The 17,413-nt window shown below is 37.3% G+C and overlaps 2 protein-coding genes and 1 long non-coding RNA gene across 3 annotated transcripts; 2 read left to right on the top strand and 1 right to left on the bottom strand.

The window, feature by feature from the left end:
• The first annotated feature begins 872 nt into the window (after positions 1-872).
• Positions 873-1,979, top strand: LOC123315393. The gene is made up of 2 exons (XR_006537949.1): positions 873-1,185; positions 1,807-1,979. It is a non-coding gene; the product is annotated as an uncharacterized LOC123315393 (long non-coding RNA).
• A 1,514-nt stretch (positions 1,980-3,493) lies between these two features.
• LOC123306934 (craniofacial development protein 2-like) lies at positions 3,494-4,102 on the top strand. Its single transcript, XM_044889140.1, has one exon. The coding sequence runs from the start codon at positions 3,494-3,496 to the stop codon at positions 4,100-4,102; it is 609 nt and encodes a 202-aa protein (XP_044745075.1).
• A 3,309-nt stretch (positions 4,103-7,411) lies between these two features.
• Positions 7,412-9,562, bottom strand: LOC123306951. The gene has a single exon (XM_044889153.1). It carries the CDS (start codon positions 9,560-9,562, stop codon positions 7,412-7,414), a length of 2,151 nt encoding a protein of 716 aa, XP_044745088.1.
• Positions 9,563-17,413: the final 7,851 nt, after the last annotated feature.

Genomic DNA, 17,413 nt, shown 5'->3' on the forward strand with positions numbered 1-17,413 from the left:
AACTGACCCCCTTTGAACCTTTTGCCGATCCGTCCCAAACTACACGTAGCTTCGTGCTTACACTTTCTGGCTTTAGGACACAGTGATGTGGTAAGTAGCAAATATAACCCTCAACTTGGTCTTTCAATGTTACAGGAGACATATGTCCGGTTTCAAGGTATTCTTTCATGAAGTTAGAATAAGATGAATACAATGACGGATTTTTAATCAGGCGTTTCTCGAGTAATAGAAATCTGCGACGCGCCTGAGTGTATGTATCACCTAAATTTGGTTTTGAGTTTCTGAAAGGAAGTGAAACAATGAATCTACCAGATGAATCCCGAGTAAAAGTTTCCTTGAAGAAAGTTTCACATTTTTCGTCTTCAACGGAGAAAAACTGCCTTTCAGGAATTTGTTCTATTTCCCAAATTTCAGGAATACAGATGTCAACAAGGGCATCAGATTGAACTGTAAATGTCTTTATTGACGAATCGGAATGAAAGCTATCAATTTTACCTAAAAGAACCCAACCAAAAATAGTTTCAAGAGCAGTAGGTTGACCTAATTTACCCACAACACGACCATTTAGTAAAATGTGAGTAAATAATTCAGCGCCAATTAAAATGTCTATTGATCTGGAAAGAAAATAATTCTCATCTGCAAGAGGTAATCCCTGTAAATGTTCCCACTGTTGTTTTTTAATTGTGAAAGAAGGAATATTGGAGCAAAGATTCGGAATAACAATAGCATCGAAAGAAAATACTGGGCCTTCAGAATTTCTAGGCTTAATCTCGCACGATGTTATGCCTTTTGAGGAAATTGAAGACATTTCGTTCAAACCAAAAATTGCTGTCGAATACTGATGTCTTTTCAACCCGAGATTGAGAAAACATTTCTCACCAATAAAGTTTGATTGACTTCCTGAGTCGATAAGAATTCGCACTTGTTGAAATGCTCCATACCTATCACGTATATCTACCGCTGCAGTAGCTAACAATACAGTACTACAGTTCGAATACGTATTACCCGATAGAGTGGAAGAAATTGAATTGTTCTCTATGCTGGAAGTCGAAGAGTTATTATTTTCAACTTTTGGTTTCGATAATTCTGGGTTATTCTTTGAAACGTGTATCAACGAATGATGACGACTGTTACATGTACGACATTTGAATGAAGAAGTGCAATTTTGAAGGCTATGAGAATGATGTAAGCAATTCAAACAGAGTTTATTCTGTTTTACGAATGAAAATCTATCTTTCGGCGATTTTGAAGAGAATTCAGAACACTTGTTTAAAGTATGTGACCCTTTACAAAAATAGCACTTAACTCTGGAATCGCTCTGAACATTTGTTTGTAACGAGAAGGTGTTACCAATCTTATCAATATTTCTGTTAAAATACTTTTCTTTGCTCGATGAAGCAACTTTATTTTTAGGAATATTTAAATGTTGAACAGATTCTAAAGCCTTACATTTGATTTCCACGAAAGTATAAAGTTCTATGTATTCTGGAATTTTACTGGAATCAGTTTGAATTTCGAAATTGGTACGTGTTTCTATGTCTAACTTTCCTGGAAGAGTATAAAAAAGTAGAAAATTCCATGCATCGGTATTGAAATTTAAAGCATTAAGCACTGCTAACGATTCGGAAAATGTATTGAGTAACATACGAAAATCTTTGGCGGAATTGTTTTTTAATGAAACAGAAAAAATGGAATCCAGTGCATTGAAAGCTATAAGTCTTTTATTTTGATATCTGTCTGTAAGTTTTTTGAATGCTGTGTTGTAATTATCATTATCAATAGCGATACCATTCAGTAATTTTAAAGGTTCGTCTTTTAAAAAAGATAGAAGATATCTAAACTTCTCAACATTAGAAAGATTGGAATTTTCATGAATCAATTTCTCGAAGAGATCATGAAAGGTTGACCAAGTTTTCGGATCTCCGGCAAAGCAAGGTATATTAAGTGGTGGAAGTTTTGCAGTAGCCTCAACACTGAGTGAAGACGTAATGGGAGCATCAGTTTTATTGAAACTATGATAGATGGAAAGACCTTCGTAATAAAAATATTCAGTATCCTTTCGAATCTTTTCTTGTAACTCGAATTCTTCTTCTCCTTCTATTAACATGATAATTTCATTATGATATTCGGAAAAGCGATCAAAAATCTTTGAAATATCTTCATACCTAGTTTTCAACTGCCCTCTTTTAGAGATGTCAGTTGAACTCTGAACAGCGATGGTATAAAATTCGGAAATTCGGCTGGTATATATTTTTCTTTTGTTTTCCATCTTCTTTAAATTACTCATTATAACTCAATCTATTTATGTCAGATATACAAAGATTAAGATATGTAGGTGTTCAATTCGAAATTGTATATAGCAATATGAAATTATTATTTTTATTTCAACGAAATCGGAAATATGGAAATGAATTGACGAATATATAGGAATATGTTGAATCTGCTAGAACGAAGACTGAATCGATCTTATCGAGAGCATACGGTGTCAGGTTTTTATGAGGAAGAGCGCGATAAGCGTTTATTGCGCTGTGAAAATTATGAATGGAATTCAATGGTGACTTACTGGAAAATTCGAAATGTAAAGGAAATTGGAAAAATATGAAATGACTACTAGTCAATCCGGCCCGAAGGACCAAAATGTTAGCGCTTCTGTGAAATTTAGTGGACTGTATTTGAAATTTGGAAATATCGCTAACACAAAAAAATGAAAATATGCATCGAAACCCTTCTGACACTTACCCTCGATGGCGGTGATGTGGTCCTGGGGATCCCCTTTCTGCTCGAAGTTTCACCTCCAGCACACAATCTCAATATTTTGAAAAAGTAATTGAAAATCTCGTGAAAAAACTCGTGGAAAATTCGCAAAGGTGTCGGTGACCGTATCTATCGATTGAATGAATCGATTCTTCTCTCGCGCAACCAAGCATGCGCAAAGTGCCTTATTGAAGAAGCCTGATGCATAATTTGAATTTAACAAAGGACAGTATGAAAGTTGCACTAACACCGCTCATGTTCGGTCGCCAGAGCCTCGTTCGTAAGAACAGGGTGCACCGCGAGTAGGTGAGGTTGGCATTTGAGAGGAGAGGCTATAAAACGCATCCTTCCCCCTTACACCCCGGTGGCGGATAGGGGACACCCTAACCGGTCTATTTCATAGAACGGCGGGTAGGAGGGAAATAAAATACCTCCCGCGGACCAACAGGTGGGGTAGATGGACTCCTCAGCCGTAGAGAAGGCAACCATCTAGGAGAAGGTTACTCCGAAATCAAACCTTGGTCCTCCAGAATGGGGGTTGAGTCGTTAGGCCAGCAACCTACACTTGTGAAAAACGCTAAACGCTAAAAAACCCAACAGAAATAAATCTCGGATATTGGACGGATCTTATGGCAAACGAACACAGCAACGGAAATGGACTTTGAGATTTGGTATATGGAATATTCAGGGCATTCGCAATAAACAACAGGAAATACTACAAGATTGTATGAAACGGAAAATGGATATCATCGTTCTATCAGAGACCAAAAAAAAGGGAATCGGAAGTGAGGGTCTAAGAGAGTATATACACTTCTTCTCTGGTGTAGGGAAAGATCAAAGAGCCAAAGCCGGTGTATCCATCTTGATTCAAAACAAATATAAAAACAAAATAAGATCTTGGGAGCCACTGAGTGAAAGATTTATTAAAGTGACGATTCAACTTCGGGGAAGAAGTATAACAATTTTAGGCGTATACGCTTTAAACGATGACGCTACAGTCCAGGCCAAAGACAATTTTGAGGAAGCTCTAAGAGAAATTATAGAGGACATTCCAAATAGCCATGAAATAATTGTTGCAGGAGATCTCAATGCGAGAGTCGGTAGACAGCGCAACAGCAAAGTGGTAGGTATACACGGAGAGGAGGTACTGAATAACAATGGAGAGAGATTAATAAATATCTGTGAAGAATATGAATTGAAAATTATGAATACCTTCTTTGCCCACAAGAATATACACAAATATACCTGGTACCAACACACCAGAGGTTTAAAATCTATAATAGATTACCTAATAATCAAGCAAAGATCTGGCTTGGTAGTGAAAGATATAAGAGTAAATAGGTGCTGAATGTGGATCTGATCATAGACTCGTAATGGCCAAAATTTATATACCATTTATTGGAAACACCCTACAGAAAAAAACAAAAGATACCGATAACATAGAGTATCAGAAATTCAATCTGGAAAGTCTACAACACGAAAGTACAAGACGATTATATTCATCGAGACTAGAACAGAAGCTAACAATCTCAAGTCGATCCATAGAAGACGAATATCAGCATATAAAAGATTGTATCAAAAAAGCTGCTGAAGAGGCCCTTGGAAATGCCATGAAGAAATCTAATAAACCGTTCTGGTGGGATAATGAGATTGAAGGGAAAATTCTAGCCAAAAAAGAAACATACTTGAAGCTTTTACAGACAAACGACGATGAGACTCGAGCGGAATATAAACGGATGAACAGAGAAATCAAACAACAAGTTATAAAAAAGAAAAATAATGAATGGGAGAAAAGGTGCCAATATATCGATAACCAACTAGGAGGTACTAGGAGCTCGGAGGTTTGGAAGACAATAAAAGCCATGACCTCAAATGGAACCACATCATATTTCAATAGCATACCAGAGACAATGTGGGTAAAGCACTTCAAAGATTTACTGGTAGAAACAAGAGACAGTTTCATTCCTTGTGAATCTAAAATGGAGGAAACACAAAAGATTCCTTTGAATATTGAGGTCGTTCAGCAGGCAATAAATGCTACAAAACTTAGAAAATCTCCAGGCCCAGGTGGAATAAATCCGGAATTAATTAAGTATGGTCCTGCTTAACTATTTGAAATGCTCAGAAAACTGTTCGAACTCTGTTTGAATGGTGAAGAACCCCCAGAAGAGTGGCGAACATCTTACATTTCACCAATTCATAAAAAAGGATCAAAATCTGATCCTAGGAATTACAGAGGAATCGCAGTGATCCCTACCATTGGAAGAGTTTACTCCAGAATTTTAAAAAACCTAATTGAGGAAGAGATCAAGACTAGGCAACCTGAAGAACAAGCTGGATTCCGAGCGGGACGGTCAACAGTAGACAATATCTTCACAATAAAAATCGCTGCAGAGAAGAGGGTACAACGCAATAGAGAAACACATATAGCACTGATCGATCTTGAAAAGGCGTACGATAGCGTACCGGTCTCACGAATGTGGCAGGCAATGGAGGATCTAGGGATAGGTGCAAATCTTATTATGGCTGTTAAAAACTACTATAAACAGAACCATGCTAGAATTAAACTAGGGAATAAACTGACTCATTCCTTTGAAACCTCAAAAGGCCTGAGACAGGGCTGCTGTCTGTCCCCAACTCTCTTCAAGATTTATTTGGACAGATCCCTAGTGAGATGGACAAAAAAATGCAGGAATATGGGAATGAAAGTGGGAGATGATAACCTGTTCACGTTGTACTTTGCTGATGATCAGATCGTAGTAGCCGAAGATGAAGACGACCTTGCGTATATGGTCCGAAAACTGAAGGAGGAATATGAGCTGGCGGGATTGACCCTGAACATGTCCAAATGCGAATATCTCATAGTGGGCGACGAAGAAATAAAAAATCTGAACTTGGACAATGAAATGATTAGGGGAGTAGAAAAATGCAAGTATCTGGGGGCTATCCTGAATAAACAAGGGAACAGTAAGGACGAGATACAGGAGAGAATCAATAAAGGAAGAACCGTTACACGCACACTTAATTCTCTGCTGTGGGACAAAAATATAACTAAGAGTACCAAGAAACATATATACAGAAGTATGGTGCAAAGTGTAGCACTGTATGGGGCGGAAGTGTGGGATGTATCGCAGATAAATAAGAGAAAGATTATGGCAACCGAAATGGATTTCCTTAGAAGAAGCTGTAGACGATCAAGATTAGAAAGAGTTAGGAATGAAATTATAAGAGCAGAAATGGATATGGGTCGGTCAATAGCGGAAGAGATTGAAAGAAGGCAATTGATTTGGTTTGGACATGTAAAGAGAATGCTAGACGACAGATGGCCCCGAAAGATTTTAGAATGGGTACCACCAGAACGAAGGAAGAGGGGAAGACCACGGAGGAGTTGGAGGGACGATGTGGAAGAGGCGATGTCAGCAAGAGGTCTGGAGGAGGATACATGTCACGACAGGAAAAAATGGAAGTTGGGGACGGAGAAACGGTGACAGCTGTAAAGAATCCGTGATATATATATATATATATATATATATATATATATATATATATATATATATATATATATATATATATATATATATATATGAACGGATAATTCCCAGAGTCGATTATATGCAATAGTTAAGGGGTGTGGGAAATTAAAGAGCGTGATTTAGGTCTCTCTCTTCTTTATTTCATTGTCAACGTTTCGATCCTGGTTAGGATCTTCTTCAGGACTCTACAAACATGTTATATAGTCAATAACTATTCGAAATCGGATGAGACATCAGAATACCTACCGAAATACAGAGGTGGGTGGGTTGATTGGTTGTGGAACAACCCAAATTTCTTAAAAATATGCTCAATGCTCAATGATGCGAGGACAATGTGTAGACAAACAATTACAATTATCATATCCAGTCGGATCAACAGGTGCAAAAGCCGGTATAGTAAAGTGGGGTTAGCGTTAGCAACAGCAGAGTCACAGACAGGTAGTGACAACTGCAACCACAGAGTATTATCTTTTCTTCCTTTAAATATGAAAGGCAACAAAAATCTTTATGGCGTGCACTGATCAAACGTTACTCTCACTAACCTTGTGTATGTTCAATGCTCAGTGCAGGCCAATTTACAAATTCCAATTACAATTACAATTTCCTGAGGTGTGGGGGGAAAAATGAACATGTAATGCGCATCCACCAGGAGTTACTCTCACTAACCCTGTAGCACGCCTAGTGAAAACCTGATTAAAGATCACATTTTTCAAATGTACATCACTTTTTAAAAAACTTTAAAAAATTTTTAAAAAATTATTACAACTCAAATCCAGAGGTGCGAGGGGAAATGAATGTACAATGCGCATCCACCAGGAGCTACTCTCACTAACCCTGCAGAATGCTGCAGAACGTTGATCAAAAAACCACATGTTTTTTTCTTAAAATGAAGATGTGAAAGCAAAAGCACATCAATCAGTGCTCATCAATCGAAAGCCACTCGCAACCTTTGTGGGATGCTTATTTAGATGTCGTTTCTTAATTTATATTTTATAAGTTATTATCAGTCGCTAATTATTGTCCAATTCACTCTCACTGAATTCTTAATTTAAAATCAGTCGCGATCAATATGTTTAGCCACAAATTCACTGTCACTGAATTTGGTGGACAATCACTCACGACGGTCAACCGATTCCTGACCTGCTGCCGTCAGAAAGTACTCCGTCACTGGATACACTTCGTGGTCTTGATGGGTCACCTTCATTGACCTGGTCGAAGTGGATTAGGTAGGAATAGATGCTGCTGATGTGGTTTACATCTCTTCTGTAATTCATGGCATTGGGGTGGCGCTTGATGTGGTACATTTCCAAAAAGGAACGCTTTCCTCCATTGCGTTCGCAATCTAGGACCCTAGTGGCCTCATAGTCCATTAAGTGGTCTCTATCTCTGCTGTGGTCTGCCAAGGCACATATCTTATTGGGGTTCTTGATATCGCTTCTATGTTGAGCCAACCTCTTCTTAAGCTGTTGCGACGTCTGTCCAATATAGATTTCATTACACATCGAACATGGAACAGAATATATCACTCCACTTTTGTGGAATGTGCTTACGCTATCTTTTATCCTACTATGGAGTCTGTCAATCTTGAACTCTGGTTTGGGGATCAACTTTATGTTGTTGGTGGTTTCGTTTTCCAGGACAGTCTGCGGTGCGTATATGTGGTGTGGGACGAAATGTGGGAGTAGTTGCTCCCTCAGGCACAGCGACTGATGCACGACCTTCCCCATATTGTCATGGCGTCCAAGGTATTTGGTGCCGGCTATTGTGGAGCATCCAGATGACAAGTGCTGCACAGTTTCCTCGGCTTTATCGCAGAGTCTACATTTTGTTGTTTGTACCTGTTGTTTCATGATATGCTTAGTGTAGACTCGTGTTGGCACGACTTGATCCTGAATCGCCAGGAATGTTCCTTCTGTTTGGGGAAAAAGGTAACCTTGCGTCAGGTAAGTACTCGAGCTCAGCTTATCTACATCAGACTGGTTCAGGCTTGCGAAGAATCTTCCGTGCAGAGGTTTTGTCTGCCAGTTTTGCTTCAATATCTCCTTGAAGTCTTCGATTTCAGGTTCATGCGTGCTGGTTTCTCCCGAGGAGGGGTAGCGTTGTGAAGCCACCCATTTTTGGATTGGTGTGATTCCTGTCTGGAAGTAGTTCTTAATCTTCTTCTCTTCTTTCAGGTATATGTCCTGCAAATTACTTAGTCCTCGACCTCCTTCTTTACGTGGCAGATAGAGCCTTTCAATAGCGGAATTCGGGTGAAGCGTACCATATTGCGTGAGGATGGATCTGATCTTTCTGTCTAGTTTCTCAAGATCTGATTTCGACCAGATGAGAATTCCAGCAGTATACGCGAACACTGGCACAGCCCAGATGTTGATGGCCTCCATTTTGTTTTTTGCCGACAATTGGGTGTTCATGATGCGGCGGACTCTCCTTATGAGCTCCCTCTCTGTTTCCATCTTATTTTCCTGCTGTCTGATCCCGAATGTTTGCTGAATACCCAAGTACTTGTATCTTTCTTCCTGTCCCAGTATTGGCACTGTCCGACCGTCCGACAGTTCAACATTCTCCCCCTCAGCCAGTCTGCCACGCCTCACATTTACCACTGCACATTTTTCGAGGCCAAATATCATGCCTATGTCCTCGCTGAATTTTCTTACCAACTCCAACTGTCCCTCTAGCTGTTTTTGACCCCTGCTGAATAATTTTAGGTCGTCTAAGTAAAATAGGTGACTGACTTTGTTCTGTGAGTCCATTGAGTAGCTGTATGCTGCCCTATTCAGTATGTTGCTAAGAGGGTTAAGCGCAAGGCAGAACCACGAAGGGCTTAGACCATCACCTTGGAATATTCCTCTTTTGATCTTGATTGGCGTGGAGGAGGACTTCTTATTCCATGTTAAACAGGTGCGCCATGTTGACATCAGACTTTTCAGTAGTTCAACCACCTCGTGATCGACTTTGTAAATTCTCAGTATCTCGAGAAGCCATGAGTGTGGGACAGAGTCGAACGCCTTTTGGTAGTCTATCCAGGCAACCGAGATATTCTTCAACCTTTTTTTGGCTTGCTTGGTAATGGTGTTGTCGATTATCAGCAGTTCTTTGCTTCCTCGTGCTTTTTGTCTGCATCCATTCTGTTCTGGAGACATGATGTTGTTGTTATCGATATGGTTGTTAATCTTGTGGCTAATTGTCGATGTAAGTATTTTGTAAACGGCAGGCAGACAGGTGATAGGTCTGTAATTTTTTGGCTGCGTTGGGTCTCCTTTCTTGGGTATCATAAGAGTCTTGCCCAGGGTGAAGTATTCAGGGATTATTGTCGGGTCCTTTATCGCCTCCTGAATGAGCTGCGCTAATACTCTATGGGTGGATGTAAACGATTTCCACCAGAAGTTGTGAATGCCATCCACAATATATATATATATATATATATATATATATATATATATATATATATATATATATATATATATATATATATATATATATATATATATATATATATATATATATATATAAGACATTTACAATGTAGAGAACAAGTCAAATGAAAATAGAAAAATTAATTTTCTAGAACTTCTTCTACGATGACATTCATCGAAAATCCGGTAGTAACTTTGCGCATCGTTCACCTAAAATAAAATTCCCAAATGCAACCACTTTTTTGGGTCTCCCAATAGAAGGAAATTCCTTATCATCCTGATCATTCTAAATCTTTCTGATTGTGGAAACATTCAGCTAAAATATATGTCGTTTAGATTCAGATGAAACATTAGATAATAGACAAATTCACTAACATTTAATATGTTCGCTAACGTCGGTATATTGTAGATATTAGAATATCGCCTCCTATTTAAATAAGCAGACCTGAATTCTAAATAGCACTTCCTGAAACCCTGTCTTCTCTCTTTGCCAATCACTTTGGACTATTTTGTGATATAAATTGATATTAGTTGTGGCAACGGGGTTATGACATTAACGACCATAATCCGTTCTAGTTACAAAAACTATTCCATGGCCAACCGAATGCTTAAATAAAAGGGAATGGAGTATACAGAACCAGTAAAACAATTACGGTATTCATTATCCAGCAGTTTTGTGATTCCATCTGAATGAAAGTGAAATGTTTTCTGACTTGGATGATCTTGCACAAGAAACGACCCGTTCAAAAAACAAGTTGAATCCCGATTGTTAAGTATTGCAGATTATGTTGTTGTTTTGTTTAATAGAATTAAATATCCTGACAAAATTTTACAACCGTTACAGAACAGAGACCAACAGTTGACTGCCAAGAGAGAGGCCTCAAGTTCTGTAGGCTACTGAAAAAAAAAGGTGTTATTATTAACAGTTTGGATATAAAGTTCAGGAATTAGATATTTATATGTGAGGTGTTTATGTGGGTATCTATATACATACCTATGATTCAGTTTTTTTATAAAAACATGTATCTGTTTGATCTGTTTGAAGTTTGATAATAATTAAGCTTTTCAAAAAATTTTTGGGGTACAAATTCCTTATTATTATTATTAATTACTTATTGATATTTGAAACATTATAATTTATTTGTTGCGTACTATATGATTGACAACACATATTTTGTAAAAAAATTTGTCGAAACTCCACATTACAATATTGAATTATACATATATTCTACGATGTTTTTTAAGGTCTGCTAATATGCTGAATACTTTCCTAATCCATTAATGGTTTTCCCATATACTTCAGACAACGACACTTCAGCTGCCTACAAAATGAGTGCATCGTTTTTCAAATACGAACCCTGAAAATTGTCAAACCCTAGAAGTCTTCTCTACATCGCAGTTGTTATAAAGAAAGGATTTAGCGAGGAAAAAGTTTACCCACTTCTCGGACGAGGTGCTTATCAGATGAATGGTAAGAGTGGAAAAGTTCTGAGAGGAGACCGAAATGAAAACAAACAAGGGAATTTCCATTGCCGGAAAGTAAACTTAGCACAACACGTCTGAAAATTCTTTCTCGTCTGCCTGATCAGATAAAATTCATGGCTTCTCGTGTACGATGAAAAATTTTCCCCCCTGTTGTACATGTTTTCTTGTCGTCGCACAGGAAACCTATCTGCAAATCATTAAGTATACACAGCATGACATTGTGATTACTCATTTCCAACCCTTCTTCCTCTTCAAAGTGTGAAATGAACAATTTGCGAACGCCTTCCGTGAATAGAACTCTAGAAGACGACAATAATGGGACGCACATTTACGTTTAATGGAGAAAATCAGGCTTCTAGAGACGTGGAAAGGTTCTGCTTGCGTTAAGAAGCGGATTGAAAAGAATTAAGTTTTTCGATTTGCATTGCTTTCTACTTGAATACACACAAATCTTGTAAAATATTGATGTCAAAGTGTGCAGAAAAACTTCTTCATTGTTTATGATTTTCTTGTCTCTTATATCCCAGAGATTTTAGAAAATTCTTAGTGGCCAAATTGATTGCATTTAGCCTCGAACTATAATAAGATTAAAAGAGTAAAAGCTTCATCGAAGGTTTCAAGAAACTGGTGATTTCATGAAGGAAATCATCACACTAGGTCAATTAAACAAACAATAAGCATGGAAAATCGAAGAAAAACAAAAACATTTCTGCCCTGTATTTATAGGTATACTTTATTCGCACATGAAAAAGAGTCATGTAGTGCCTGTATGGATAGGTCCTTCTGTTGAACACGCTCAGTCAAGTTTCACCAATAATTCAGGGTTAACATAGTGGCATACCGATATCTGTATATTCCTTTATTCGTTCATTTTCATTAAAATTTCTTAGCAGTAGTCTCGAAGGAAATAAGGCACTGTATGTAGCCAGTAATAGTTTGTTGAAGTAAGTACCAAACTTTTTTTTCCGATAGAATAGGTGAGCACCCTCTTTTCCGACTAAAGGCCGTTGAAAAGCAGATTTAAGAATCTTAAGATTCTTAATGCGTCTCTTAACACATTGACGGACAACGACGTCTATAGACGTTCAGGTCACGGTGCTTGATTTGACGGCGCAGTTTTTAGATGTTTATAGACGTCTTCCTATAAACTCGTCCAACATCGACATGACCTTCCTGGACGTTGGAAAAGCGTGATATTATGAAAATGCGTCACATCGTTCACACATTTTGTGTTTTGTGAACCCCAAAGATGAAGATATTGATCGAATCATTCGCTTCGCCATACCGAGTATTCAGCCGCGACACAGCCATTCAGCGTGTTCAGTATTTGTTCAAATGTAAGAGTGTTACGCCGGAAAATTACGTAGTTTCCGTGTTAAACTTTCATTATAACTTTCTTACCAAATCTAATGAAGAGAAATTCTACTTTTTCTGTTGAAAAAATGAGAAGGCCTTTGGACGTCCATGTCATGAAAAAATGAAGAAATATGTTATGACACTGACGTCTAAAGCCGTCTGTTATTTTTTTCCATATTCACATCCTCTAAATCACTACTAATATTTTGATGTATATCACTTCAATTTTGAACCATATTAAATCAGTATATATGCGCGTCATATCACAAGCAACTGCCAAATAGGTACTGTCCGTCAATGTGTTAAGAGAGACGCTACCACCTTAGTTTTCATCGATACCCTTCTACACTGAGTAATTATGTTTACCCCAGCTCTCTAACAATTGGAGATTCTATGAGCAAACTAAAAGCGAGCTTCCACAGTGCAAACAAATTCTTCATATCACAAATGGCATTTTTCATTCAAATCTTAATGAAAAATTTATCCCTCAAAAAAAGAACATATTTTCCAGCGTCATATTGGGATCCGTTAATCTAAACATTCATTTAGATTTCGAATAATCTGAGATGTATAACTTCTGAGAAGTTGTTTTGAAATTTGCTGCTACTTTCCTTCTTCGAATTTCCTCCGATGAAATGAAAAGTAAACGTACACTCTACATTGCATACTCTCCCGAAGTCGGAGACATATTAAACTTCCTGAAGGTTATTCATGAAATGAATCATGTACAAGAATTATTACTCCTGTGGGTGCTGTGTTTTCACACCCCATGAAAAATAATGTTCATTTCCCACCTGTTACCGCTATAAAATATTATCTTATACTCGGGACGGACGCCTCTAAAAAATGGGACATTTGTTGGGACGTTGTTAGTGAGATATCATTTGCCAGAATGTTTACCAGAAAAAGGTCTATTGATGAAACGACTGAGTGCAAAAAATGATGAAATTCATTATGTCACAATGTTTTCGGTGTTGAAAATGGTAATTCAACTAAAGCAAACAACTGAATCATATAATTAATTCCAGAGGTATTATGAACATTCAAAGAGAAATTGTTGATGAGTATTGGAATTGCAGTGTTAGCCTTCGGCTTGATTAGGGTGTACTGAAATCTCAACACTATGTAGATCTACCTATATAATATTACAGTTAAGACACTTTCGCCGTTCAGAGCCGCGGTTTATTTTGTTTTAGGGTACTTCCTCGGCTTAAATAACGCATCTCAAGCCATGTGCCGTCTCATGGATATTGTGATAGGATCATCTCTGGAGCCATACTTGTTCTATTACTTAGATGATGTAATTATTATGACTCCCGATTTAGAAACTCACGTTTGGGTATTGAAGGAACTTGTTGAGCGCCTTCGATAGGCAAATCTAACAGTCAATTCAGAAAAGTGTCAATTCTGTCGTCCCTCAGTCAAGTTTTCCGGATTTTTGGTGGATGAGCAAGGTTTCTGGATTTATCCTGATAAAATCAGGTCAATTCTTGTTGAGCGCCTTCGATAGGCAAATCTAACAGTCAATTCAGAAAAGTGTCAATTCTGTCGTCCCTCAGTCATGTTTACCGGATTTTTGGTGGATGAGCAAGGTTTCTGGATTTATCCTGATAAAATCAGGTCAATTCTAGAATATCCCACTAGTGCAAATAAGAAGGTTGATTGGTCTTGTTGCATATTACCGCCGGTTTCTGAAAGATTTCTGCACAATTTGTTCTCCCATCTCGAATTTGTTGAAGGGTCGCAATGGACGGACAAGGCTGATGCTGCATTCAAGAAGGTAAAACAGTTATTAGCTTCAACCCCTGTTCTAGCTTGCCTGTAGCTGGTGTAGGTAGGTCCTCTTTCAGGAAACCGATGGTGTTGAGTATTCCATAGCGTATTTCAGTAAAACCTTGCCTAAGTCTCAGCAAAACTACACGACTGAAGACAGAGAAAGAGCTTCTTTCTATTCTTCGTTTTATCGATCGATTTCGTCCTTATATAGAGGGAACTAAATCCTTTCCCTAGGATTGCGAGTAGGATAAAAAAAATTTCCCACAGATAAATCCCACTGAGCGAGTTAATAAGACAATCACAACTATCATAAGATTTTTTATGTATATTTATGCTTTCATAGGAATGTTTCCACTGATGGGGTTTTCTTTGATTTGATTTCAGATAATGCTCGTTATGTGATTGAGGTGGAAAATAAATTCTTAGACCTATCTCTACAACTAAATGAACACCCGTAGCTTTATGGGACCGTTCAGCGCAGACTGTTTGAGGCAAATAGGAAAAATCGCTAGAATTTGGGAAAACTTTTTGCTGTAGGTTATAAGGTTTGGAGGAAGAACTTTGCCCTTTCAGATGCGTCGAACAAATTCCCTGCTGAGCTCGATCCTAAATATATTTCCTGTATCGTTGATACAATTGTCTGTCCATTGGTGTAACCGTCAATGCATTTTAGTGTTTGATTTTGAAATTTTGCATCAAGTGAGGCAGTGATGATTTCAGAGTGCCAGAGAAAAATGATATATTTTGTTTTCCTTGTCTTTATCCTTGCAGGTATTGTATTTTGTAATTGTTATATTTCTTATCTCAGTCCCTACACATTCTGACAATCACATATTTTGTTCCCTTTATTTATAGATTTTCTTCAAAAATCTACTGGCGCCCAACAAATTTTCTAATTTTTTAATCACTTCCATGAATAGTTGTTTGAATTTTATAATCTGTTTACAAGCTTTTCCTGCCATTTCTTTGTTCGTTTATTTTAATTGCTGCGAATTGAGAGGAGTGTAAACCACAGGAATTTTTTCGCCATCCGTATAAGTCGTAAAGGGGAAGTGACTACCAGAATGTGGGGTGTTGCCAGAATACTCGAACGATAAGTAGAAGGTAGGAATATTACAATAGTTTCCACTTTCGTCGAAAAGATGGCATCACTTGACCAACGTTTTTTTTTAATTTCACCAGAATACGAATTATAGCCAATGGCGAGATGTTTCGAGAAATTTTTTCATGGGGAAATTCATAAAAGAGATAATTTCACCTCGGAAAGTAAATAACGTGAATAAATATTTCTTCTTCAATTTTGCTATTTTTTTTCTTTTTTTTTTCCTTTCGACGAATGAAAAAATTTCTGAGAGGACGAACTGATTGAATTGAATTATAATGAAAACCCCATATAAATTAGTGGTGTCTGACGTAAGATATTCATTTTCTCTTTTTGAACTGACCACTTACACGGTGTAGACCCCTCTTAATATTGTCACCATGACTGTTGTATATTTATATTTTTGAACAAAGTTCGTTGGGTGCAAGATAATTATTTTTAAATAACATTGAGGGAATTAATGTGTGACTAAGTTCTTCCAATGCATATTTGAAAAAAAAATACTACCTACCTATGTATCAAACAATTTCCGATATTGAATTGAAGCTTTTTGGAGCAAAACACGATTTCCCAAAACAAAGAGTAGAAAAGGATCAAAATAAAATTATACTTTTCAGAATTCACCAAGAAAACACATAATAATTTGGAAGCATACGTACATGATCCCTATAGATCTAGTCTACAGACTGACTGTCTGCTAAGGCATTACATGTGTAAAATGGAGACCATCAACTTCAGGAGTTCCTTCATAAGATATGTTCACATCTGAATAATGAACAAAATCAATGTTTCATATCATCGAAATTGAATTCAAAAAAATGTTCACTTGACGTGAATACTAGTTTTCACGATCGATCCAAGTAAGAACTATTTAGTTTCATCTGAAACTTGAATACATTTAACAGTATAATATACTAGTTTCAACTAAGAAATTCAATTTATAACGAAGGCTTTTAATTTTAAGTAATTTAAACTAGACAAATCGCTGATTTCGAGTGTAATAATATAAATAATATATAGTCCATTCAAGAATGATTGACATCCTAGTAGGTATTGAAAATCTAGGCGCAGCTTAATATCTGGTCACAAAAGATCTTTAAAAATTTCTGTTCTTTCAATCACAGAACTAGAATATATTGATATAACCTAGAAAAGTATCTGCAAATAAGAAATATTCAAATTTGCAGCATATTAATCAGCATTTAAAATTGACACAATTATGTTTCCAATTTGTACGATTAGATTAAGAATATAAACAGCTGTACAAAATTCAAATAAGCGTTGGTAAGTGCATAGATTCACATATAATAGGTCTATGGATCAATGTTACCAACCCGAATTCCGCAACACAAAATCAAAGCCACCAGAGATGTCAATCATTCTTGAATGAACTATATCAGAACAGGATGATTGAGTCCAAGCATTATGGATATTATAAATAATATACACTTCAGTAATGTTTTGATATCAGAATAACAGTCCTTTAATTATATAGAATTTCCTTCGATTTCACATTAAATCTGTCTTCCAATCTCTCTCAAATCTCATCCTGTCGATTTGAATGGAGCGTAAAACTAGCTCTGGCTATCTTCGTTCAGGAATTACCTCTCACCTGGAGGATAAAGAAACGATTTCAGCCTTCAGTGCACAGGGATTAGGATGAACGCCCCAACAAAAAACCAAGGCTGAGGAATTTAATGAGCGACATTCGAGATGAAAGTACTTAAAACATATCCGATCGCGAAAAAATCCGTTTGATCTCAGAGAAGGTCATTAGAGGAAAGCATTCCAAAGTTCCATGGAGATAGCTCTTCGATTTTTCACGAGGTCCGCCTGGAATTGATTTTCGAATATGGCATTAGAGACAAAGACCACAAACACAGTCTGAAAGAATATGACAGACACGAATTCGAACTCGCGAAATAATACATTCAGATGTAGTGTACCTATACTCCATTCACTTTTATTTTAGCACTCGGTTGGCCATGGAA

This window comes from Coccinella septempunctata, chromosome 1, assembly GCF_907165205.1.
Source record: "Coccinella septempunctata chromosome 1, icCocSept1.1, whole genome shotgun sequence".
Taxonomy (NCBI): domain Eukaryota; kingdom Metazoa; phylum Arthropoda; class Insecta; order Coleoptera; family Coccinellidae; genus Coccinella; species Coccinella septempunctata.